The following is a 24805-nucleotide window of genomic DNA, read 5'->3' as shown; positions in this document are numbered from 1 at the left end:
ATACAGCTATGTAAAAAAATTAAGCGATCACTTATAATCATCAGTTTCCCTGATTTTACTCTTTATAGGTTTATGTTTGAGTCAAATGATCATTGCTCTTTTATTCTCTGAACTATTAACAACATGTCTGTGATATTCCAAGCAAAAATGTAGTGTTTAATTGCAGAAAATGAGAAATGGTCAAAATAACCACAAAAAAAAAAAATACAGTGCTTTCAGACCTCAAATAATGCAACAAAAACAAGTTCATATTCATTTAGAAACAACAACACGAATGTTTTAACTCAGGAAGAGTTCAGAGATCAATATTTGGTGGAAAAACCAGGAGGTTTTCAATGGGGTTCAGTGCAGTGGGCTCTTAGTGTTTTACAGAGCTGCATTTATATCACAAAGGTGAAAAGTTTCAATATCCTGTGAAGGTCTACAGTTACAAAACAATGGTGGTGTGTGGGGTAAACAATGGTGGTGTGTGGGGTAAACAATGGTGGTGTGTGGGGTTGCTCCTACCTTGAGGTCTATGTCCTTGATCCACTTCATCACTCTGTGACACGTCCAGACCAGCGGGTCCCGGTTTTCATGCTCACATTTTAAGCGCCGTAATTGCAGGGCCTTGAAAAAAAGGAAAGAAAAAAAAGTGACTTCTTAAGAATGTATTTAATGAAATCATGGCCAGGCTTTGGTGACACATCGGTATAATTTTATTTGTTAAACCCAACAAACACAAATGTGAACTGAAAATTAAAACCTTGGTCCTTGACTCTCAAATTTTAAAGGATTGAGAGATATTTTAATCAGTGTCTTTTTTGGTTAAATTTCCTGTCTGCTGTACAGTTATGTGATTTTTTTAAAAAGTAAAATTTTCATTGTTATTCACACCAACAGTCAGCCACTGTAGCAAAGTCCGTGACCTGACCTCTTTGTCGAAGCTGAGCATCTGCAGGAGCTGGATAGCCAGAAGCAGACTGGTCTGGTGGAAATGGTCACAGATGTTCAGGAATCTCTCCAGGTCTCTGCGGCTGAGCGAGTTCAGCACCCGACCGTCCACTAAGTTGGTCTGGAAGGTTTGGGAGTACTGAGGCAGACCGACGTCACTCAGCCACGACGTCGAGACCCAATGATGGTCCAGCTCAGATGCTTTAGACAGTCTGAGGATGGCAAGACACAGATTAGAGACTAAACTATTTATTCCACCTAATGAATCAGAGTCAAACAAATTAAGTTTCACGAGGGCAGAAATAAAAGCTTATTATTGATGAGCAAGCTTAGACTCTAGACTCTGTTCAGTTCCAGTGAGGAGTAAGAAGCTGCTTAAAAGCAAATTGTTTTCTATTTTTGGCAAATAAAGTGAGAGAGACCTAGAATTTTAGAAATAACAGGAAGGCTGAATGCAGAATAGGAAAAGTACTCTGTTTTAACCTTTTGAATATTTAGCCTCCATCTGTCATGGAAAATGATGCATTTTACATTTTTGGCCTTACACACAATTTGACAGCATCTGTGCTCCATATATAAGATGTTGTGACTTATCTACAGCTATATGTTAAGTATCATTTACATGATTATTATTCACTCATTTTAACATGATTATATAAATTCATTTCACTTCCATTTTATTTTTTTATTTGATTCACTCAATAAAAATATTCACAGTTACTATAACTTCTTAAAGAAATCATGAATGAAAACCAGCCAGGAAAAAGTATTGTAGTGACTATTTGTCTAAAACTCTAACTCAGAAATAAAAAAACTTCAATCAAAGCAAAAGGTGAATTCAACTAATTAATTAAGTGAATTACTAACCAAAGAACTTATTTTAAATAACAAATTAAATAAAAATTCTAATGATAAATCAACTAGAAAATAAGCAAAAAATAAAATAAATAAATAATCTGAATTCTGAGATTTAACTGAAAATAGAGAAATAGTTCCTACAAGTATTAATTTATATTTTCCCCTTTTCACATAACACATAATAGTATAATTTTAAAAGGTGAAGTGAAATATATTTAAATGCCAAACATGATTTATTTTGGAAAGAGGAAGTGTTTTATTTTGAAGCGTGCTTAACCGGATCTGGTTTCATCTTGTCTTGCGTTGCTAGGATACAAAAAGTTCGTTGTTTTTTTGTGCCGTTGTTTGTTCAAAAAATAAAAATAAACTGCGTACATTCACTGCGTAATATAAGTGACTAATAACAGCTAAAATGTGACTTCCAGGGAAAAAAGTAGCTTTGAATGACGATTTTATCTTATAATTCTCACAGACTAAAGTTAGCTGAGACATTAAAATCTCAAATTTCTGAAAAAGCAACGTTTGCTTACCCCTGCTCCCCCTCTGCTCTCCTGTAGTCCTCAATGGCCAGCCTAACTTTTCTGCGGTGAATTTGATTACCGATACCCAGACCCAGCTCTAAATCCTCATCCGTCAGACTCAGCAGCACCTAAACAGCCAAAAAAAACCCCGTTCTTAAAGAAAGGTTATGCTACTTTAAAATTCATTAAAACAAAAAGAAAGGTCGAGAAAGTGAAAGTAAAGGCAAACCTTTCCACTTTTGACATTTTCTGAGCAGGCTCGGATGTACATGGGCATCCCCATGACCACCTCCATCCAGGCCTGGACGGCCCCCGCCCTCCAGTGGGACATGCAGGTGGTGCGGGTGAGCTCCGCCTGCTGGAGGCGGTCCAGCTGCTCCTCCCCGTCCGACATGCTGTGCTGTGTGTCAGAGTCTGGGTTGGTCAGGAGAAGTTAGGGCGCGGCATACAGGAGAGGTTCGGGACCAGAGGGATATGGAAATCAAACACAGTGACGGTCTAAAAATATCTCCTGAGAATGTCAGGTAAAAAAATAAACATATAAAGGCTTAAAGTAAGATCTTTGATTCCAGGAGTTTGAGCTGGATTTTTGGTATCACTTCATTTGAAGGATTGTGACATAACACGGTCATGAACATAACACCTGTGGTGAACATGAAAGAGTCTTCATAGATTAACTAACGTGTCATTTGGTTATTAATGACACTTTTAATGCAAAGTTGGATTCAAATTTGCATTAAAAATGTCAACTTTGCATTATTCAGTAAATAATGACACTTAAAGTGCAAAGGTTTTAGTGCAAACTTGAATTGAAAGTCCGTTAAAAATTTATTAAAAGTGTCAACTTTAGATTATTTAATAGATATTGACACTTTTAATGCAAACTTGCATTAAGAGTGTCATTGTTTATGACTGTTATAGTGAAAACACACAAAAAAAAAGACACCGCCACACGCACAACACAGTCACATCTGTGATAAACACACCCCCAAAAAAAAAGAGACAAAAATATTTTTCTATGAACAGATGCATCTCAGTAAATCAGGATATTCATAAAAAAATAATTTATTTTAATAATTCACTGGGTTCATTACACGTAGAGTGATAGATGTCAACAGTTTATTTCTGTTAATGATTTAATAAGCATTAATTAGACTTAGTATAAGTATGAACTATGCAAGTGTGTCTGTGTCTGGTGACTTTTTGGTTAAAACATGTTTGTTTTCCATTCAGTGAAGTTACTCACAGTGGGTATGGCATAAAGAAATTCCACTAAATTAAGAATAGCAATACTTAATAAAATAAATGTAACTACTGTCCAACTTTGGTAGGGATCAATCGTCTTGTGGCTCTGCTGAGGCGTTTGCGTCCTTCAGGTCGGCTGCAGTGTTCTGGTGTTTCTCGTCTTCATATTGTCCATGATCCACTGTTAGGTGCAGCTCAACCCAGTTTGGCCACTGACTGCAGAAACTTCACTCTGAACTTCAAGCAACAAGGACTCTGTGCCTCTCAACTCTTCCTCCAGACTTTGAGGCTTTTATTTGTAAAAATGAAATCCAATCTGTTCAGACCGAGTTCCTCTCCAGTTCTCTTCCTCCTTGACCCAGATGAGACACTGGACGTTGTTTCTGGTGCAGCAGAGGAGAAATGTGACAGTTCTAGTCCATGACCTGGATATGTCTGTGAAGCCCTGACTACTGGTGCAGTCTCCACCTTGTGGATTTCTCCCAAACTTCCATCAATCCATCCAACCATACCTCTCTGCTTTCCCATGCAGAGTTCTGGGGGCGCTGGTACCAATTGACAGCCGTTGTTGGGCCAGAAACGGTCGCAAGTCTCTCCCAAACTTTTACATGGAATTTGTTTCATAACTCTCCAAAAGTCACCGTCATCCCTGTCACTTGTGCAGCCATTTTTTCTGCCACATTTAATCCTTCCACTCAACTTTCCACTAAGTCTGAACCAGAAGTGATCTGGACCATCTTGGTGAGCAACGCAGCGCAAACACACCATAGAGAAACCATGGCTTCAAGACCAACAAAACGAAGTATACTGACACTCTTGACCAATGTGCAAGAGAAATGTCTATCAACAAAATGGCTGCTGTCAGAATAGGCCCATGTGAGACGGAGAATGAAAACACGCTGCGTCAGATCTCCCACTACATGGTTAATTACTAGTAAACACGAAGAAGTGTGTAAACCATGGAGAAGCTTCATGACCTGAAATCCTACAATCAGTGTTTCAACGGTTTTGTAGAGGACGTTTGAACTCTTCATGTGAACGACACGGTTCTGGTCACTGGCAAAGTAAGTACACTAACATGTAGGCCATGTTTGTCTTTGCTTGCAGATAAAAGCTACATTAGCCAAGCCAATTTTGCTAGTTCTGTAATAAGTACTACTACAGTAAATGTATCTTGTTACACAGATGTGGGTAGAGTACTCAAAAATTGTGACTGAATAATACTTGTAATATGCTTATATTGTTTATAAGTTTGACAGGAACAAGAAGAGAGCTAGTGCTAAACTCATGGCTTGATTATTGTTGTCATAGCAACTACATAGTAACTGTCATGCCAGTTAGTTACAGAATCTACCAAGATGGCTGTCAGCTACAAAGCTCCCTGAAGTGTGACGTCACATCAATACTGTGTATGTGATGGGAAACAGTCCAAACAGTCAGTGATGACCTTTAGTGACTTTTCCTCCTGGACATTTCCTCACTAGATTCCTTGTCGTTTTCATATGTAGTATTCCAATTATGTGAGATTTAATTTGTAATGTAATTATTTTGCTTTTTTAAATTGAATTACTGAAGTCTTTGGACAGAGACTTCTTCAAATTCACAGTGATACAGACTGCTACAGGAGATTGTTACAGCCAACAGCCATCACCATCTACAATAACTGAAGAATTTTAATTACTGAGTTACAAGAACATTTAATTTTTCTTTGGAAAATTCTAATAAAGTATTTTTTAATTTGAATTATTTAAGCACAAAATACATTTATATAGTTTGATTTAGTGAGATGCATCTGCAATCGTAGCTAAACTGTTTATGTTTTTGTTAAATACAAAGATTACACCATAAATCCACCAGATGGTGCTACAATATTTGTGTTAATGTATTCTGTTTTTTGTTGTTTTTGAATAAACTGAAATGATCAAACATTGTTTAATTAAAAAAAACTGAGAATAGTCTCTCTGAACATGTCAAGTTGCATCTAGATTTGTCAAATTTGCTTTGAGATTCACAGCTGACTGTAAAGATAAGTGTTAATTATTATTATTAACTATCTGATTAATGTGACAAGACTTACTACCATTAGGAAAATGTATTACAGACACAGGGATCATTCATAAAACCTCATGCTTCTGCCCATTAACCGCCTTTGAGAAAGACTAAAAACACTGACTTGTTGTGAACCGACGAATCCAGGGAGATTCGTCTCCACATGCTGACACAAAGGGCTGCATGCAAATCCCAGCCTCACTGCAAACTCCTTCCCTCTCTTTCTTCCCTTCTTTTCTCCTCAACGCACAGCGACACAAACTTGTGTTTTTCTGAATGGACATGAGCGATATGAATAATCCCCGAGGTGCAGAAACAGACAGCTGGTAATCACAGATGAGGAGTTACTCACTGGTTTAGGAGGAGCTGCCATTAGGGAATGGCAGGAGGAGCGGGAGGAGACACACACACGTTAGACTGAGACACAGGAACAGGATTACTCATGGAACAGAACAACGGCCACAACGTGTTCACTTTCTGGTTTTATTTTTAAAATAGGATTTTCATTTCAGTTATAATTCACTTGGAAACCTCCTCAACATTTGACTGCAACAGCTGCAGGCAGATAAATATCAGGAATTAACTCTGTTTATCTTTTCTTTACTCTTTAAATAAAATACTTCAATAGATTTCATCTTTTGCGCATGTATTGTTATCCTAATTTACAAAGCTTTTTAACAGGTTTATTAGAGCCACATTTGCAGGAATTGAGGAGGGTGTGAACAAAAAAATAAAACAAAAATAGGAACATTCTTAGTAAAGTCAGGGTGCAGGCATTGGTAATGCAAGGTTTGGTATAAAAACGGGAAAAGTAACACAGAAGGGATGTTTTCATGTTACTTGACAGGAAATGAACAGATATCTAATCAAAGCAACACGGAGGGACCATGCATGTATTTAAAGCACATTCCTTTGTCTCAGATTGGCACATGTTAGCTGGAAATGAGTCGAGACATTAACAGAGTTACATGGCTGCTGCTATGACTAAGCTAAAGCTGATGAGGCTTAAACTTTTGGCACTTTTTGCGCATGGTTTGGAAAGCTAGCGCTGTATTTGTGTTTTTAACTCACTGAAGTTGTGCTTTCCATAAAAAGGCTGCTGGTCTGCCAGTGGTTTTCATAACGCTTAGGGATGTTCCGATCTGATCCAGTCCGGGCTCCGGATCGGTCTGAATAATGGCTGATCTCGTTCTCTGGTCGCCGCAGCTACATACACAGTTTAGCCTTTGGAGCCCAAGTTCCAACTCTACGCCTGGATACCTTTGCCTATTTTAATTGTACGCAGTAATTTAAATGTCCTGTGAGTAAATATATACTGTCCATTTCTCCCTAACAACTAGAACTTTCAATATCAACCAGGTTGTTTTCGCAATTTACCGTCTATTAAGAGAGTGTCTCGTCACATGCTCCTTGCTACGGCGGGAGCGAAATTACCGTAATAACCCAATATTGGCTGGAAAGCGCAACGTCTCCCTTTTCAGAAACCGTTGAAATTTTTCAGATTGCGTAAAGCGTCGTGGAATTACGGTACAGCAAATTTAGCTTGTAAAACTGGGTCGTCGCCGACACTTTCGGTCAAACGGTCGAAACAGAAGATAATCAGAAGAGAAAGACTATTTTCAGTACTTTGCTACTCGCTGGTTTTAGTTACTCCCTTGACTGGCATGTGTCTAACCTAATTACCCTGCATTAATTAAAGACTTAAAGAGATAAACAGTTTTTCAGTTTGGACCAATCACTAGGATTTAAATGCAAAGAAGCCATGTTTGATTTTCAGGTCAAGGCTACGAATTTTCCAGCTTCTAGGAATCTTTTTGTTAATATTTGTAATTTTAAATGTAGAGATTTCCTTTAACTAATCAACCACTAACAATGTTTCTGTTATTTTGGGGGTTTTTAATAGCAAAGCAAAACAAACCAGAAGAGTAAAAGTCCAGCTCTGATACTGTTCTTCAATCTGTCAAGATGGTGGTACTTGGAAAAACTTGTATTCATTGAAGCAGTAGTTTTAGTGAAAATGGTCAGAAATGGGAAATACCATTACTTCATGCTAAAACAGTGAAGAACTGACATATTTTACACGCTCATGATGAGAGGGGCTCTGTATTACTGGTGTTTTTCAGAAAAAAATTACTTGTATGGGACTGGTTCTCATTGGTTTTAGTCTGGAATTAAGTGACAAAATAAAGCTATAAATACTATGAGTCTTTTCACAGTTCAGGGCTGAGCTGTTTTCTGCTTTGACGCCCGAGTTCAGAAACTTTAGATTTTGAAATGTTCTCAAATTTCATCTAGTTGACTTGGGTTTCTCATCTCACAGCGGTAGAGGAACGGCAGCAACAGAGACAGGTTGTTGGGTCACTTCCAAGTTTGACTCGGTATTGAGAAATATTGAACCTGAAATGATCGATCGGGACATCCCTAATCGTTTTCAGTATAAAATGCAGGAGATCTTCAAACCCCTCCCTGCTGCACACAGTGTAATATGAATGAACACGAAGCAGATCAACATAAACTCCCAAAGCTTTCTTCTAATGCTTCCTGATGTGTTGCAGGAAAAAGGTTTAAAAACTGGCAAAAAAAAGAGAAATAAATGCTGCAAACCATGATGAAAGCAACTATAGAGTAACAAAACCCAGATAACATTAACATTTAAACACTATTTTTCACAATAGCTCCTATATGTACATATAAACAGCAGTCCTTCAAGTCTATTTATATAAAAAAACATAAAACATGAAGACATTTAGAAGATAATACAGCATAAACATGTCTACGCATTGTAATAACCCTGTATATATATTTATATGCATGTAAACATATATACATATGCATACATGTACAACTATAAATATATACATTTAATTTACAATCATACATTTTTCTTGGGGTGTGTACTGTACATTTACGGCGACAGCAGTCTCTGTTTTCATCACAATCCATCCATCTCCTTCCTCCAGACACACACAGTTAAAACATGGGGGTGTCCACATGTAACACACACACACACACACACACACACGCACACACCCACACACACGCTCATTCAGCTTCACCAGTCGGCATCCTCCTCTATGTAATAATCAGGGGTGGCTGTACCATCAAACAAGCCGGGGTCCAGTGACTTGCGCTGCTTTCCTCGGGTGAAAACCCGTGACAGAGATCCCAGAGTCATCTTGTCCTTCTTCTTCTTACGCTTCTGGTCTTCTAGGTCTTCCATGGACTGAGACAGAGACAGGAGACATGCAGTGAAACCCACAAACACAAACCATCCAGCATCTACTAAAGTAAGTTTGATGTGAATGTTTTTGTTTTCGTTCATGGATCCAGGTAACAGACTGGTTCTGGGTTTGTCATCTAATGTCGAAAAAACCTAAATTTTGCAATTGTTTCCATTAAATAAGAAATTAAATTGAAATCATGCGTTATTACACCCATTAAGTCATTAAAAATCATGACAGAGGCGGATGTAAACAGTCATATGAGAACATCATCTATCAGAGGAGACGTCGGCGTCTTATTCAGGCGTTGCAGTTGAACAATTCATTACTCTAACAATTTGACGACATCATTGGATTAATTAATGTGGCATCAGGTTTTAGATCATGGTGGGAAATCTTCAACCCGCTCTTCTTGACAGAATTGTTTTAATTCAGTTTCATTGAAACTGAGACCCAATGGAAATATAAAAATGTGCAAAATCTTCAAAAGCCTTTCGCTTTGATTAAATTATATTATTATCGGTAAACTTATCCGTTTACTTACTCAGGTTTTCACTGATGCTTTGGATAAAAAATAATGTTACAAAAAGTCTGTAACGTTTCTCTTAAGGTCTTAAAAGAAACATTAAAAGAAACGTTATTTACAGCATATTATAAAATCATAACTTTTTTTGATTGATGCAAAAACGTGAACAGGAATAATTCAAAGAGCTTGGAAATCTAAGTATTTCTTTAAAATAACTGAATTACCACTTATTGAGCAGACAGACTGAAGCCACCAAGCCGAGAGGACGGAGAAAGACAAACCAAAGAAAAGGAAGAGCAGAGAGGAAACCTCGGAGGTGCGGTTACTGGGGTTGCTGGGGTTGCTGGGGTTACTGGGGTTTCTGGGGCTACTGGGCCATTTCTTACGTTACAGAGGGAGTGCGTCCGATGACGAGGCGAGTTGATGTCGCTGGGCGTGGACGAGCGGTCCCCATCAGCTGCTGAGGCGTCAGAGATCACAGACGGCTGGCGAGTGTGGCAGGGGCTGATCCTGACCACAGCTACACATCCACACACACACACACACATCCACACACACACACATTGGAAATTCCCCACAGTTAGTTCAGGAAACCTCCAGAAAGCCCTCTGTTAGTTCACTGACTGACGGAAACACCAAGCAAGACGGCGGCGCTGCAGGGCGGCGCTGCGCTGCAGGGCGGCGCGGCGCTTACCCTGCCGGTCAGCGTTGTGTCCGTGGTAGAGCGTCTGCTGGCTCTGCCGGATGGCGGCGGTGAGCGGCAGGTCGGCCTGCATCACCCACTCCTGGCTCCCGTTCACCAGCGGCTCCGGCTGCACCACCAGCGAGTGACGCTTGGGGACGTCTTTCGTCAGCGTGGCCAGAGACTGCTTGGCCTGGAAAAACAAGACACACAAACATCACAACTATTTATTTTTATTTAGTTTTCCTTTCAGATTTTAAACCCACAAACTCTAAAATGATTAGTTTTAGCGTCGGGAATAATCAATATTGTCTCAGGAATATTGATCAGACATTTAGGAATTAGGAAAGAAAACTGTCGTCGTTTATTTCAGTTTAAAGATCAATCAGGTTGGAGTAACCTTCCTCACTTAGGTCTACAACAACACAAAATCTTATTTTCTATTGAAATTATATTAAGAGATTTAAAATAAGACACAACTAACTTATAGATATTTCTTCAGCAAGACCCTGAAGCTTGTTTTAGGTCAATAATTCCCTAATATTGATGAAAAAGTACCGCTTCCTTTGGCAGATTATTTTACTTTTAACGAGACATTTTTCCCATATTACAAGTGAAATAATCTGACGGTGAATCCTGAATTTTTCAAAAATATTAAAGAATTACTGACCTGGAACAAGCTTCATGTTTGAGTGAAAAGTTTCCTGTAAGTTAGTTTTGTCTTATTTCAAGTGTATTAAGATGACTGGAGTAGAAACAAAAAATACTTAGTGAGGTTTTGTGTTTTTGCAGTGTAACTTGTCTTCCTATTGAGAAGCATCAAAGTAAATTAGGCTGAATATTAAAGGTCATCACGCTGTTCTTTAGATTTTTATCTGTAAAATAAACCATGTTGCTTCTACTTCTCACTATTTAAATTAATTGACAACTTCGGTTGATCTGTGATATAAAATCAGGAGTTTTAGGTTTGTTGTAACACAGCGAAATATAAAAAAGTATGAGGGGAATTTACATGTTTGCAAGGAACTGAATACAAGAATAAAACCTATAAATAAAAGGATAAGAGCTGTTTTATTTTTTACTAATTTAATTTAACCATTTAAGTTTACTTCATACAACAAACCATACTAAGAAAAAAAAGAGAAAACAAAATTACAAGATTAAAGTCATAATATTAGGAGAATAAAGTTGTAATATAAAGACTTTATTCTCATATGACTTTATTCTCCTCATTTTATTACTTTAATCTCATATTTAATTTTTTTTATTTTTGTTGCGTGGCGTTAATAATCAGTGGAAACGTCAAGCTTGATAACAACGGAGAAAAGTGATACATTTTTCTGATCAGCTCTAAATATTCAGGTAATAATTCTTTGTAAACCACCTCGTTGTTACATTTTGTCAGATTATTTATTTACCAAGTTATTTATGATTTGAAGTCAAAACTGGTTAATCTCGTGAAGTCTGAACACTTTTATTGACTGAATGTTTCACAGGTCAGTGACCTACGGTATTTTCTCTGCAGACGATCAGGTTCAGTCCTGAAAATGAAATAAAAATCAGCTAAAGAATCAAATGAAATGCAAAAACAACAAAAAAGTATGGCGTCATGCTTTTTCTAAACGTTTCCATCTTCGAAAACGCTCAGTGGCACCTAGCAGAGGGGGAGAAGGAAATGAGAGTCGACGGAATGATATTTAGCTACGGATTCGGAGGCGATGTGCCAACAAATCAGATCTGCACTGCAGCTTGATGTGAGGGTCTGTGGGCGGCTGCGACTCGCGACGGGAGGAGAGATTAATGGCTCACAGAGTGGCAGCTGAACCTCGAAGGAGCCGACACGCCGCAGAACAAACACACACACATCCTCCTGCTAACCAGAGGAAGTTCTCCACAGAACCCATCCCGCTGCCACTTTCACATCTCACGGATTCTGACAGAATCTTTCACTGACGGCGTGTTTTCTCTGCTAATGTTCACGATGACTCACCATGGTGAGCTCGGCCTCCAGCTCCTTAATCCTGTTCTCCTTCATGTCTATCTGAGAGCGCAGCATGTTGGCCTGCTCCGTGGATTCTTTGGTTTGCCTCCTCAGGTCCCATTTCTCCCGCTCCAGAACATCCTTCTCCTTCGCCAGGACTTTCACCGCATCCTCGCTCTCCTGCAGAGACACACGCAGAGCAGTCGCTGATTAACGACGGAGCTGCTTCAGTTAATCGCAGGAGCTACAAATGCAGTAAAGCTGCTGCACACTGTAAAAACACAAAATATTACCAAGTGTTTTAAGCTGGTTTCTAGTGCAAATGTCTTAGTACCGTTGAGAAAACTAATTTACAAGTAACTTTTCACCAAAGTACAGAACTTGCGTTAACTAAATAATTCCTCAATATTTACTGAAAAGTGCTAGTTCTTCTGGCAGATTATTTCACTAATAACATGTTACACTCTGTCACAGATTATTTATGATATTCAGGGATCATCTTCCGAATTTTGAACACTTTTGCACAAATATTTCTGTTGGTCTGTCAAATAAAATCACCAAAGTTTGTGGATAAAATGTGGGAAAGTTAAAGTGAGTTGCCATACTTTCCAGATTATAGAGCGGGCCTCACTATAAGCCGCACCTACAAATAATAAAAAAAACCAAACAAACTGGAAACGTACATATATATAAGCCGCACCGGGCTGTAAGCCGCTGGCATCTCCACCGCTCTCGGTTTTCCACAATGACGCAGCAGGGGGCTACTAACAAATCTGCCATTAAGCCCTGCGTCTCCAACGCTGAACCATGGATTCGTTCACGCCGAGTTTACGTGCAGCGGCTATCGATGCAACTTAAAAGCTGCATCATATGAGTTTGAAAACATTTCTCAGCCGTGCCTGCTAATAGCATGTGCTTGTTCTAAATGAAAATCAGCACTTTCTTCTCTGATTTCCAATTTTGACTTCCAATGATTCACTTCTTGCTAAAGAGCCCCCTGGTGGTCGAAGAAAAATCCACAGAAAAGCCGCACCGGGCTATAAGCCGCATGGTTCAAAGTGTGGGGGAAAAAGTAGAGGCTTACAGTCCGAAAAATACGGTAAATACGTTTTGTAAACTTCAGAACACCAGGCTGCTGTTACCTTTCTGTGCTGGTCGTAGTTTCGTATGAACTCCCTCAGCTGCTCCTCTCTGCTCTCCAGTGTCGTGTACAGCTGCTGCATCTGATTCACCAGCTCCGATTTTTCCACTTTTAGCCGCTTCCTGTCCGCTTTCATGGCTGCAGCACAAACACAGAGAGACGCTCACAACAGCTTTACAGTCAGAGCAACACAACACTGAGCAAAAGACTCAACAAATGCTTAGAGACGGACAGAGAATGGGACAGAGGGTTATAATCTAAGAGGAGATGGAAATAAAAAACAACAATGTATTAGACAAAACAAAAAAAGTTTTTAGACATCAGTGTGTGAGATAAATTATGAGCTTAAACAAAATACAAATATAAATAAAAAAAACTGTTCAAAAAGGAGCTTATTGGGAAATATGTTGTATAGGATGGTTGTTTCAAAGACCAAAAATGTTCTTGGTATAAAAATGTATAAATATTTTTTATAAATTTATAATTAAATAAAAAAAAAAATGTTTTTGTATTCATTTTTATAAAAAAAAATAAAAAATATTTATTTTATATCTTCTTTCCAGCAAGATATAGAAGATATAAAAATTATGTTTATATTTACATTTAAAAATATAAACAATTAAAAAAAAAAGTTAGATTTTTTTATATAAAATTATTGTTTATTTGTAAAAAAAAAAAAAAAGTTAAATAAAAAATAAGCATAAATGTGTAAAAGTGAGGTTTAAGTGTCATTCAATGTGGGGATAATTTAAGTTTATCTGGTAAGGTGAGATTTAAATGTTTGAGTTTAATCTTCTACCTGCTCCTTTTTGAGCAAATTACATAAAATTAAAAGTCATTTTACATGATAATTAGGTTTATTACTGTTTTTACTTTTTGACTGACATACATAAAGATGTGTAACTGCAGCTGGAAGCCACTGGGTGGCGCTGCGTCTTCTGTTAATGAAAATCTACTTCTTCTATTTTATTTTATTCTTTTCATTTCAAGTCCGCCAGAAGACGCAGGTAATCGACAAAAAAACAAGAGGCACAGCCGGACGCTTCGATTCATCGGAGACAGCATCTTCAGAAAGCGTGTCGAGACTCATTCCCAACAAGACGGAAAACATCTGATCGTCTCTTCCCAGATCCTCACCGAGGCGAAGCAGCTCGGCAGCAGCAACAGGTGGGCCGTGTCTTCCTGAGGAGGAGCGAGCCGCTGCTCATTCCTGAGCCGTGTGACTCCGGCTGCATGCCTGCTGCCAGAGATCACCGCGCGGTTACCGCGGAACCACCGGGAACCTTTTCTGCGGGAGTCGGTGACGGTTACCGGTTTTCCAGCTCAGCACCTGCTGAAGTCTGAACAGGAAACCAGGGAAACCACCGATAATCCCAGCTCCTGTCAGCCACTTTCATTTTAATTCCTCTCGTCCAGCACAAACGTCTCATTTTTGTTGTTTCTCTTCTTTGTGAACAGCAACACACTTACACATTTTTAGTCTAGTTTCAAATTTCTTATTGTACTTGAATTAAGACAAAACTCACATAAAAGTAACAGCAAGATATAGAAGCTTGTTTTAAGTAAATAATTCACTGATATTGATGAAAAAAAAGTCCAGCTCTGGAAAAAAATTATTAACCTCATTATTATTATTGAGTTAAAACATTAGTATTGTTGTTTCTAAATGATTATAAACTTGTTTTCCTTACATTATTTGAGGTCTGAAAGCTCTGCATCGTTTTCGTTATTTTGACCATTTCTCATTTAAATAAATATTAAATTTTTGCTTGGCTTTTCAGAGACATGTTGTCAGTGGTTCATAGAATAAAAGAACAATGTTCATTTTACTCAAATATTGACCTATAAAGAGTAAAATCAGAGAAACTGAGTTTTTTTTCCAGAGCTGTATATATATTTGCAGATTATTCCACTTATAAGATGGGAAAATTGTCTTGTTATATGTAAATTTATCTGCCAATGTAACTGGAACTTTTTCATAGATATTAAGGGATTAATTACTTAAAACAATTGTCTGTGTTTTGTTGATAAGTTACTTGTAAGTTAGTTTTGTGTTAATTCAAGTGAAATAAGATATTTGCAGTAGAAACTAGACTAAAATATATTTGTTGTTTTTGCAGTGCAGGGAAGAATAAGAAGGAAAGGATCCAGTGATCTCACCGATATGAATAAAAACGATTCATGTTGGTAAAATCCAGCTGGCTGCTCATCAAGGACAACACCCACCTCTCAGAACCAGTTCTGATCCAATTAAGTTCATATTTGATGACTTTTGTTGTGAACTGATGTCGCATAGAGAAACTGAACAGAACTAGAGTCACACGAGAGACTCTTGATGTTATTCAGACAGTAATTTACATTTGTTCCTAATGAGGCGTGTCAAAGGTCAATGAAGTGAAAGAAACATGGATGACTTTAAAACAACAGCACTGGTATTGGTTTCTGTTCTGAAAGTAAAACTACAAAATGAAGAAGACATTAAAATATAAGAACATTGTTTGGTTGGGTTAAAGTATAATAACACAATACTGTCTTATTATTTATGATTATAATGAGGCATTAAACCGTGACGTTTAACACAACTTCAGGGATGTTTTAAAAAGGAGTAACCTTCAGTACAGGTTTCCACTTTACTGAAGCCTCATATTAACAGACCAGATGTTGATTTCCCACACTGATTAAATTAGACCAACGGTTTCCTATTTTAGGTCATTTTGGATTAACTCATCCTTAAATTAACTGGTTTCCACACATTTCAGTTTAATATTTGCCCTTTGAACTGACTTGTATGTATTTGAGAGTGTGAGTTTCATCTTGTTCATCCTGTGTAGATTAAAAAAATCCACCAAACAATTCCTGTTGATTAAAAATAATTGTAGTTGCACGTCTGCGTAACAACGAGCCTCTAAAAGAGAAACGGTCAAATAAAAACTTTGAAGCAGAAAAACGGTCAAATAAAAACTTTGAAGCAGAAAAACGTTCAAGGTATTCACCTGAACCACAATTAACTCGAAGAGTTTTAGGTAAGGCTGTCGCAAAAAGCAACATGATAAATTAACATGAGCTAATAATTTCTATTCTGATTATTAATATTTCTGAAGAGCGTCTTTGGTAACAGAGACTTTATAATCCATTTTATCTTGGTTATGATTTTGTCTGATTTTTATCCCTGTCTTGTTCATAGTTATTGGTTGCCATGATTTATTTTAGATATTTAAAATGTCTTCCAGTTCTTTCAGGTTCTTTAAAGTTTATTGCTCTTTCAGAGGGTGAACCTACATTATTATTATTATACTATATTCCTTGAAGATGGTCTGAAAACGACAATAATGTTGCAGTTTATCCTCTAGCAAACGTTAGTGAACAAATTCCCCGTAAACTGCCTCAGTTATTCTGACTCTCCTTTCCTGAGGAGCTGTTTGTTTTGAAGCCCAGCTGTGTTTGCTGGAAACAAAAGGAGCGTTGGAAGAGGCGACTCTCCTGACCTTGTAAGGCCTCCTTGGCGCGGTCCAGCTCCTGCTCCCTGTCACCCAGCTGGGCCCGGAGCTCGGTGGCAGACAGCAGGTTGGCGGAGCAGCCGCCCTGCGTCTCCTCCAGGTCTTTGCTCAACATGTCCTTCATTTGCCTCAGCAGGTGGACCTCCTCCTGAAGCTGGACCACCTCCTCTCGCAGCAGCGCTGAGGGGCAAAACGAGCAGGGATTCAAAAAACAGGACAAAAGTAGAATACCAAGAAAATCTGGTATAGATTTTAAAAAAAGCTTATTAAAACCAAAATAAGTGCTCGATAAGGGTGCACCGACTTAAGTTTTCTGGACGATATTTCTCATCTTTAAAAGCCATGACCTGCTGCCGATTCAAATTTTGGTCAAGACCAAGTTTTTTTTTTTTAACCAGAAATGTTGCTAAATACAGAAAGAAAGTCGCTGAGATGGTAACAGGGGGTGACTATTGTTACCTGAAAACACCTGGTGGTCTGCAGGTCAAACCTCTCTAACCAGAGAGCAGAAGAGGACAGTGGTTGATTTCTAGCTCTTTCCCCAGGTTGATAAGATCGGCTTCACATGTAAGAATCGGCTGATCACCAATCTCCCAAAATGAAGGAGATCTGGGCCGAGTTACTCAATCTTTCAAAAACGTAAATCACAAAACGGATCCAAGGCTGAACCTGCTGATGGATGGCAGTGAAATAACAGCATCACTGCAAAAAACACAGAATCTTACCAAGTGTTTTTGGTCCAGCTGCTAATGCAAACATCTGAGCTCACCGGAAATATGACAAAACCAACATAAAAGTAACTTTTCAGAAAGAAACAGAAGCTTGTTTTAAATAAATTATTTCTTATAGTAATAAAAAAAAGAACCGGTTCCATTGACAGATTGTTTCACTTATGATGAAACAGAAGCAGCATTCAGCTTCTATGCGCCACAAATCTGGAACAAACTTCCAAAAATTTTAGAGTTGCTTTTGAATTATAATAAATGAAACATCGATCAACATAGTTGATGATTTTGGTGATGTCTGTTCAGTTGTTGACTGGTGTTTTTATTCTGTAAAGTACTTTGAACTGCCTTGCAGCTGAAATGTGCTACACAAATAAACTTGATTGATTGATTGGTATGAGAAAATGTCATCATAAGTGAAATAATGAAACTGGAACATTTTAATGATTATTAAGGGATCATTAACTGAGAAGAAGCTCCTGCATCTTGCTGAAACGTTACTTGTAAGTTGGTTCACTTAAAGTAAGACAAAACTAAGATATTTCCAGTAGAAACTGGACCAGAAATAGTTGTTAATGTTTTGTGTTTTCGCAGTATGTCACTGCTTCATGCTGCGTTTTCTGCCTGTCTTGTGTGCTATGCCTCCCAATCAGCAAGGGAAAACACCGGCAAGCAATCAGGGGCAGGAAACTAAGGAGACGACACTCTGGAATAAAGAGTGATCTCATCCGCTGGTGCAGGCTGACAAGCTCGTGCAGCCAGAGCACAGAAACGAAGAAAAAAACGTCCAATAAAGGAAACCCATACCAGCAACAGTGTCATAATGATTTATATTGGGAACGGGAGGTGGAAGGTCTGTTCCAGGAGAATGCTCGCTTTTTATAAGGGGAAAGAAAAATGAAAAAAGGCAGTCAACCAAAACATTCAGCTTTTGGAGGAAAAACCTGAAATGATGAATTCAGGAATTCTGGAAATGTGACTGAACACATGTGCAATCCGGAAAACATCATCTGAGAGATTAATGGGATCTAAAGAATGGAGATTTATGAACCTTAAACAACGCACAATGAACTGCTCGCATGCAGTGAGTACAACACAGCGTCGCCGTTTGTCATATTTGATCAAATTAGAGGAAATTTAGCAGAAACAAGAGTGGAAACCTCAATAGAGAGCCGCATGGAGCTGATCACTGAGGAAGCAGAAATGCAAAAGTGTGCATGTGAAAATGAGAGAAGGTCTCTGCACCAGACGCTGCAGCAGCTCTGATAAGAGGTGCAGGGACAGTCCATCGCTCTCTGTCAGTGTGGAGAGCCCACCAGACTGCAGCTAAAAGAGTTACATCCCAGAAAGAACAATCTTTCACGTCCTTCTCCTGGTTCTGATCCACTTATTCCTCTGTTTAGCTGCAGGGCTCAGGCATGCCTTCGCCTCGGGCCGAGCCGGCAACACCTTTGATCACTCGGGACGTTTTGGAGGCGGTTTTAGCCCTCCGTGTAATTTTGGAATCTGTCGCCCTGGCCATTAAAGATCAAACGAGAGAGCAAAATAAAAAACGGTGAGGATCGTCTTTTTGTCATTTCAAAGAGGCTTCGTTCTCTCACCGTTTCATCAGTGTTGGCTCAAGTTTGGGAGCCGAAAGCGTAAATTTCACGATGTTTATCCACTGTTATCTATGACTTTCAGCTAAACCCACACACTGCAAAAACACAAAGGCTTACCAAGAAGGTTTTGGTAAAATACTGAGTGCAAATATCTGAGTGCACTTAAAAATAAAATCACATTGTTTGAATCGTCCAAAATAATTCACCATGTGTTTTTTTTTTCTCTTTTGTTTGTGCAACATATTGAATTATTTATTTTAGACTACAGTATTAAAAGTTAATGTATAATGCTGGTTTCACTGCAAAAACACCAAATATTACCAAGATGTCTGTGGTCAAGTTTTTACTGGAAATATCTTAGTGCACAAGAAATGAAACAAAACTAACAGGTAAAATTTCAGCAAGATATATTATTTTGTTTCAACATCATTATGAATGAAATAATCTGCCAGAGAAATTAATACTTTTTCATAAATATTAAAGGATTATTGACCTAAAACAAGCTCCTATATCTTGCTGAGAAGCTACTTGTAGGGTAGTTTTGTCTTATTTCAAGTTTACTAAAATATTTGCACTAAACCAGGGGTCACCAACTCCAGTCCTCGAGGGCCACCATCCTGTAACCTTTAGATGTGTCTCTGCTCAAACACACCTGGATCAAATAAACTGCTCGTTTCCAGCCTATTGCAGAGAGGAATGAATGCTGGTGAGGGAATTCAGACATTTTGGAGCAGAGGTGAATCTAAGCCCTTGAGGACTGGAGTCGGTGACCCCTGACCTAGAAACTAGACAAAAATACTTGGTAAAATTTTGTGTTTTTGCAGTAAAACCAGTACATGAACCTTTATGGCTATAATCTAATATGAAACAGGGTTTAATAAGTCAATATGTTGCATAAACAAAAGGAAAGAGAATTCACACAAAAACAAAACAAAAATACACAAGGTGAATTATTTTGAATGATTCAAACAATTTCACAACCTTTTCACTCTTCTCTTAAGGTCAGATCTGCAGCCTACACAACAGATTGTCCCACCTGAGCCGTGAATCTCTACAGCTCCCCCAGAGTGGCCACATTATTCAGATTCATCCACCAAATTTACTGTGAGCCTGTCAGCTCTCCTTGCTCAACAATAAAGCTAAAGTTTGGGAACATGTGAAGTAGTTTCACACAGATCCGTTGTATTTTTCTGTATTCCAGAAAACACAAAATAAATCTCGTATCATCATAAAAACAGAAAAACAGATCACGGCCTTTACAACTCATTTTGTTTAGCGCAGAGCGGTTTCTTTGTCGCATGCTGACAGCAGGCGGCCCAAAGATAAGAGCCGTCATCTGCTGGCGGTCTTATTTGATCAGAGGCAGATCATGTAAACAGCAGAGGCAGCATGCTGGCTGATCCGAGCTCAGAGTGGCGGCGCCCTGAGACCGCGGAGCTCTCAGAGTCTCCCGCATGAAAAGAGACAGCCACTCATCTTCCATCTGAGCGCCGGCGGATTCAATGAACACCAGATTTAAGCCTCTCATTAGGGCCGGTCAGGAACAGGTAACCTTTTTCCTTCTTGCTTTGCAGCCCTGGCGAGATGCACACACACACACACACACACACACACACACACACACACACACACACACAGCTGAGAGCTTATAGAGGCCGTAAGCTCGTGATTAGAGCTCAGAGAAAGCAGGGAAGGTGAAGTGAGAGTTGGAAAAGTGTTGATTGGTGGTCAAAGAGCTGAACTAGTCTGCTGTGAATGCTATGAGGGATTAAAGTGGTTCTATTTATATACATGAAGGATCAAAGATGCCTCGTGTGCACTGGGCTGGAATATTGGAATGAGACGCTTAAAGTTGTTCCTTTTTATTAGCAAAACCAAAATAAAAAAACATATTTTTATAAATGAGTTTATGGCTGACTGGAGGGTGAAAACTAACGTGACCTTAACTGGGTCTCTTAGGGCGTTTCATTCGTAACTTTGGAGACAGTTTGGTTCACAAAGTAAGGACTTAGAAATCTGCTACTCTACTTCAACAAAAACAAAAAAAAACATTTATGAAGAAACATGTAAAAAGAAATGTAAAATAAGCAATTTCAATTTTAGATGTAGTGTCATGCATTTCAGATGATGGCAGCCTAAAAATAAATTCTGCTTTGGTTTATTTAAGCTGGTTTGTTCATATAAGAGGAGATAAAATCACTATTTGACATTTGTAAACAGGACCTATAATGCAAAATTCACGTTTTACATGTTTTTATTCTTCCTCATTGTCTGAACTGCTTCTAAAAACAACCTGAGCGCTAAAAATCCATAAAAAAAAAAAACGTTTTTGGCAATAAGTTAATGTTTTTTGGTGTCTAGAAAATGAGCCGTTTCAAAAACCTCCCGATTGTTAAGTCACAATACGCCGTTACCTAGCAACCCCAGCCAAGCCAAGCCCGTCACCTCGCAACCCAAAAAAGATATCCAGCACTTTCGGTCATCTTCTTTGGATTTAAAGTGACAGAGCCCCAAAAAAATACCCAGAACAAACCAAAAGAAAATCTCATTATCTAAGAACGATATTGTGCATGAACATGTTTTGTAAAGACCACAGATAATTTCTAATATGTTCAAGGAAGCAGTATTGTAGATCACTTTTAAATAAAAACAGACATCTGTCATAAAACATTGTTCAAATATTCCCAACACCACAATAATCTCAGATTATAAGATGCACCAATGTGGAGTTTCCTGACCGATTTCCAACATTTTCAGTTTAAACTAGCTCAGGTTTGTTTTAGCATTGTGGACTAAAATGCATAAAAAAGAAAGAAAATGTGCTGTAGGATGTTTGTTGTTCTGAATCCAACATAAAGTGGAGAAATTACAAGATAATCTTCAGCTGTGCATAAAAACACAATCAGCTGTGATCCTTGGGGATTTAGGTTTTGATCATCTTCCTGTTCATTTATATTCTAAATGTCTTGCCATATTAAACTCATTTATTTGTGTTAATTGTTGTCAGGAAGTTGTTGCCATATTAGTGTTCAGTTTCTTAGTTTCTGCTGTTTTTTATTGTGAATCCTGATTTTGATCAGCGTTTCTATTTGCGTCTTTAGTTCAGCTCCTCGGTGTTGATTGGTCTCCTCCCTCAGTTTTCCTCCTTCAGCCACAGCTGCTCCGTCTCTCCTTGTTTTATTTTCCATCTCTGCCTCAGTATTTAGGGAATTAGTTTGTTTCTTGCTTTATTCTTTTGCCTGAACTCCATAACCTGATGTTCATGTCAGATTTCCAATAATAAAGAAACTCCGTTCTTCACAAACCAAGCCACATTTCAGTCAATAACACACATTATTACGTACAGCATCGGTATAACTGTCCGTGGTTTGAGAACTGAACCACAACTGGATGTAAAAAGCAGATTAAATCCTGTGCAGTGACAGCAGACTGCTGTTTTGCCCTGAGGAGCTGTGATGAACGCTGCTGTCACTTTTCCGTCTTGGACTTACTGACAATTACAAATCTGTGTAATTATGGAGAGTCCCCCTACTGATTCCTGTCATGTACAACCCAGAGCTGCTGGTTCTGCCTGTTTCTTTCCTCCGAGCTTGTAGGTACAGGCACTGGAAGCTGGATAATGAGGTCACACGCAACGCATAACGCAGGACTGCAGACTTGTCAGAAGGTAACGTATCTATTGACAGGGATCTGTTAAACGTGTCCAGATCACAGTTTTTAAAATATCAAGCTTTCTCTCATGTTATGAACCTCTCTATATTCAGGAAAAACATTTACCTGCCTTTAAAACTAAACTTTCAACCTTCCCTTTTTTTTTAAAGCTTTTGATGATGTCAGAGTGTTATCCTTGCAGCAAATAAAACGGATCAAATTGACCTCATCCGTTCTTAGAAAAGCACTTTTTAGCTTTTAGAAGTGCATGAAAACATCCTTTAAGTATTACAGCAAATGATGATATTGTGAACACTTCCTTGTAAAACAGGTATTGATCATCCCAACTGCCACTGCATATTTGACTGCCCAGACAGAAAAAAATAAGTGTAACTGTTAAAAACGGGTTCTGTGTCTCCTGCAGGAGCGTTGATCTCTCTGGTCAAACAGCTTCGACTTTCATCGAAGAAAACTAACAACATCTCAGTGCAGGAGTCATTAATGCCATATGAAAACAAAAACAAACAATAACTGAGCTTATAAGGCGACACAAGTTAAAACTTTCCCTCATTCAGTGAATAACAACGTCTGATTAGGATCAGACTCCACCGTTCTGCTTCACCAGGCTGGAGCCCGTTCTGATATCAGAGCACTACATCTGCACTTATGGAGCGCAAACAGAGGGCGGAAAATTACACCAACTCTATGCAGAGGAGCAGATTTACTATTTTAATATCTATTAACAAAACTAAAGTTACATATCTCCTCTTTCTGAATGTTTGAACTGATCCTTTCTAAAATACAGAAATACTAACAAAATATATTTAAGGTAAACATACAGCTCTGGAAAAAACTAAGAGACCACTTAGAATGATCAGTTTCTCTGATTTTACTCTTTATATCTATGTTTGAGTAAAATGAACATTGTTCTTTTATTATATGAACTACTGATAACATGTCGCTGAAATTACATGCAAAAATTTAGTATTTATTTGAAGAAAATGAGAAATGGTCAAAAATAACAAAAAAGATGCAGCGCTTTCAGATCTCAAATAATGCAAAGAAAACAAGAAATATTCATTCAGAAACAACAATACTGATGTTTTAACTCAGGAATAGTTCAGAAATCAACATTTGGTGGAAAAAACAGGAGGTTTTCAATGAGATTCAGTGCAGTGGGCTGTTAGTTTTTTCCAGAGCTGTATCTAAAACGCCACCTACTTGCAGTTCAGTATTTGCAGATTTACCTTTTCATATGCAACTACAAATTATTTGCAGAAAATTATTGGAAAATAGTTTTTTGTTGAGGATTTGTACAATTTGTACTATCTATCTATCTATCTATCTATCTATCTATCTATCTATCTATCTATCTACAAAAGCAGCTCTAGAAGCTAATATATATAACTTTAATACTACCTGACATCCTATTAGCTTGTGTTCGCAAAGCAGCCAATCAAAGAGCAGAATTTATTTTCCTTGGCGCTGATTGGCTGATCACCCAAGATCAGAAATAAGGAAGGCAGTAGATGTTAGCCTCTACATTGATCACTACAATGGTTTCCACTTTGCATGTTAAAGTATATTTGGTGTTTGAACTGATAAAATGAGCATTTCTAAGTTAATTCTGCTTCAGGATGAACTTCATTTGAAAAGCTGCTCTCATTTTATTCCTTCAAGCGTTTTACAATCGTGTTAGCATAAATAAACTCTATATGTCTCTGTTTAAATTGACCTTAATAGAGCTGGTTTTATTTAATAATGTTGTTGATTTTTAACTCTAGAGATTTTGGTTACTAAATGTATTAACTGTATTGTTGTCAGCACTGCAAAAACACAAAATCTTACCAAGTAGATTTGAAATAAGACAAAACTAACTTACAAGTAACTTTTCAGGAAGACACCGGGAATGATTTTAATTTAGTAATTTAGTAAAAAAGTACAAGTTACATCAGCAGATTATTTCACTTAAAACATTTTAACATGTTATTCATGAATTAATCTGTCAGTTAAACTCACACTTTTTCATAAATATTAAATGTTTACATAAAACAAGCTCCTACAACTTGCTGAAAATTGACTTACAAGTTAGTTTTGTCATATTTAAAGTGAACTAAGCTTGACCAAAAATACTTGGTAAGATTTTGTTTCTGTTCTTGTAAAAGACATATTTG

The 24805-nt window shown here is 38.0% G+C and overlaps 1 protein-coding gene across 8 annotated transcripts in view; it reads right to left on the bottom strand.

Annotated features, from left to right (window-relative positions):
• kaznb (kazrin, periplakin interacting protein b) overlaps positions 1-24805 on the bottom strand; it is a 165425-nt gene that overhangs the window by 5703 nt on the left and 134917 nt on the right. For 3 of the 8 annotated variants that reach the window (XM_016670711.1, XM_016670709.1, XM_007550137.2), the window contains 12 exons: positions 16643-16834; positions 13159-13295; positions 12026-12196; positions 10048-10228; positions 9740-9873; positions 8706-8829; positions 5959-5972; positions 5731-5878; positions 2542-2726; positions 2322-2440; positions 914-1145; positions 508-609 (listed from right to left, as the gene is read on the bottom strand). In XM_016670711.1, the coding sequence (XP_016526197.1) occupies positions 508-609; positions 914-1145; positions 2322-2440; positions 2542-2726; positions 5731-5878; positions 5959-5972; positions 8706-8829; positions 9740-9873; positions 10048-10228; positions 12026-12196; positions 13159-13295; positions 16643-16834 (1739 nt within the window). Of the gene's footprint in view, positions 1-507; positions 610-913; positions 1146-2321; positions 2441-2541; positions 2727-5730; positions 5879-5958; positions 5973-6073; positions 8830-9739; positions 9874-10047; positions 10229-12025; positions 12197-13158; positions 13296-16642; positions 16835-24805 lie in introns of those variants that run through there. The other 5 variants (XM_016670714.1, XM_016670722.1, XM_016670725.1 and 2 more) reach the window with 5 other exon arrangements.

The sequence above is a fragment of the Poecilia formosa genome, unplaced genomic scaffold, assembly GCF_000485575.1.
Source record: "Poecilia formosa unplaced genomic scaffold, Poecilia_formosa-5.1.2 Scaffold2, whole genome shotgun sequence".
In the NCBI taxonomy this organism is placed as follows: domain Eukaryota; kingdom Metazoa; phylum Chordata; class Actinopteri; order Cyprinodontiformes; family Poeciliidae; genus Poecilia; species Poecilia formosa.
The sequence above is the reverse complement of the archived record's forward strand: the minus strand, read 5'-3'. Positions and strand labels throughout refer to the sequence as shown.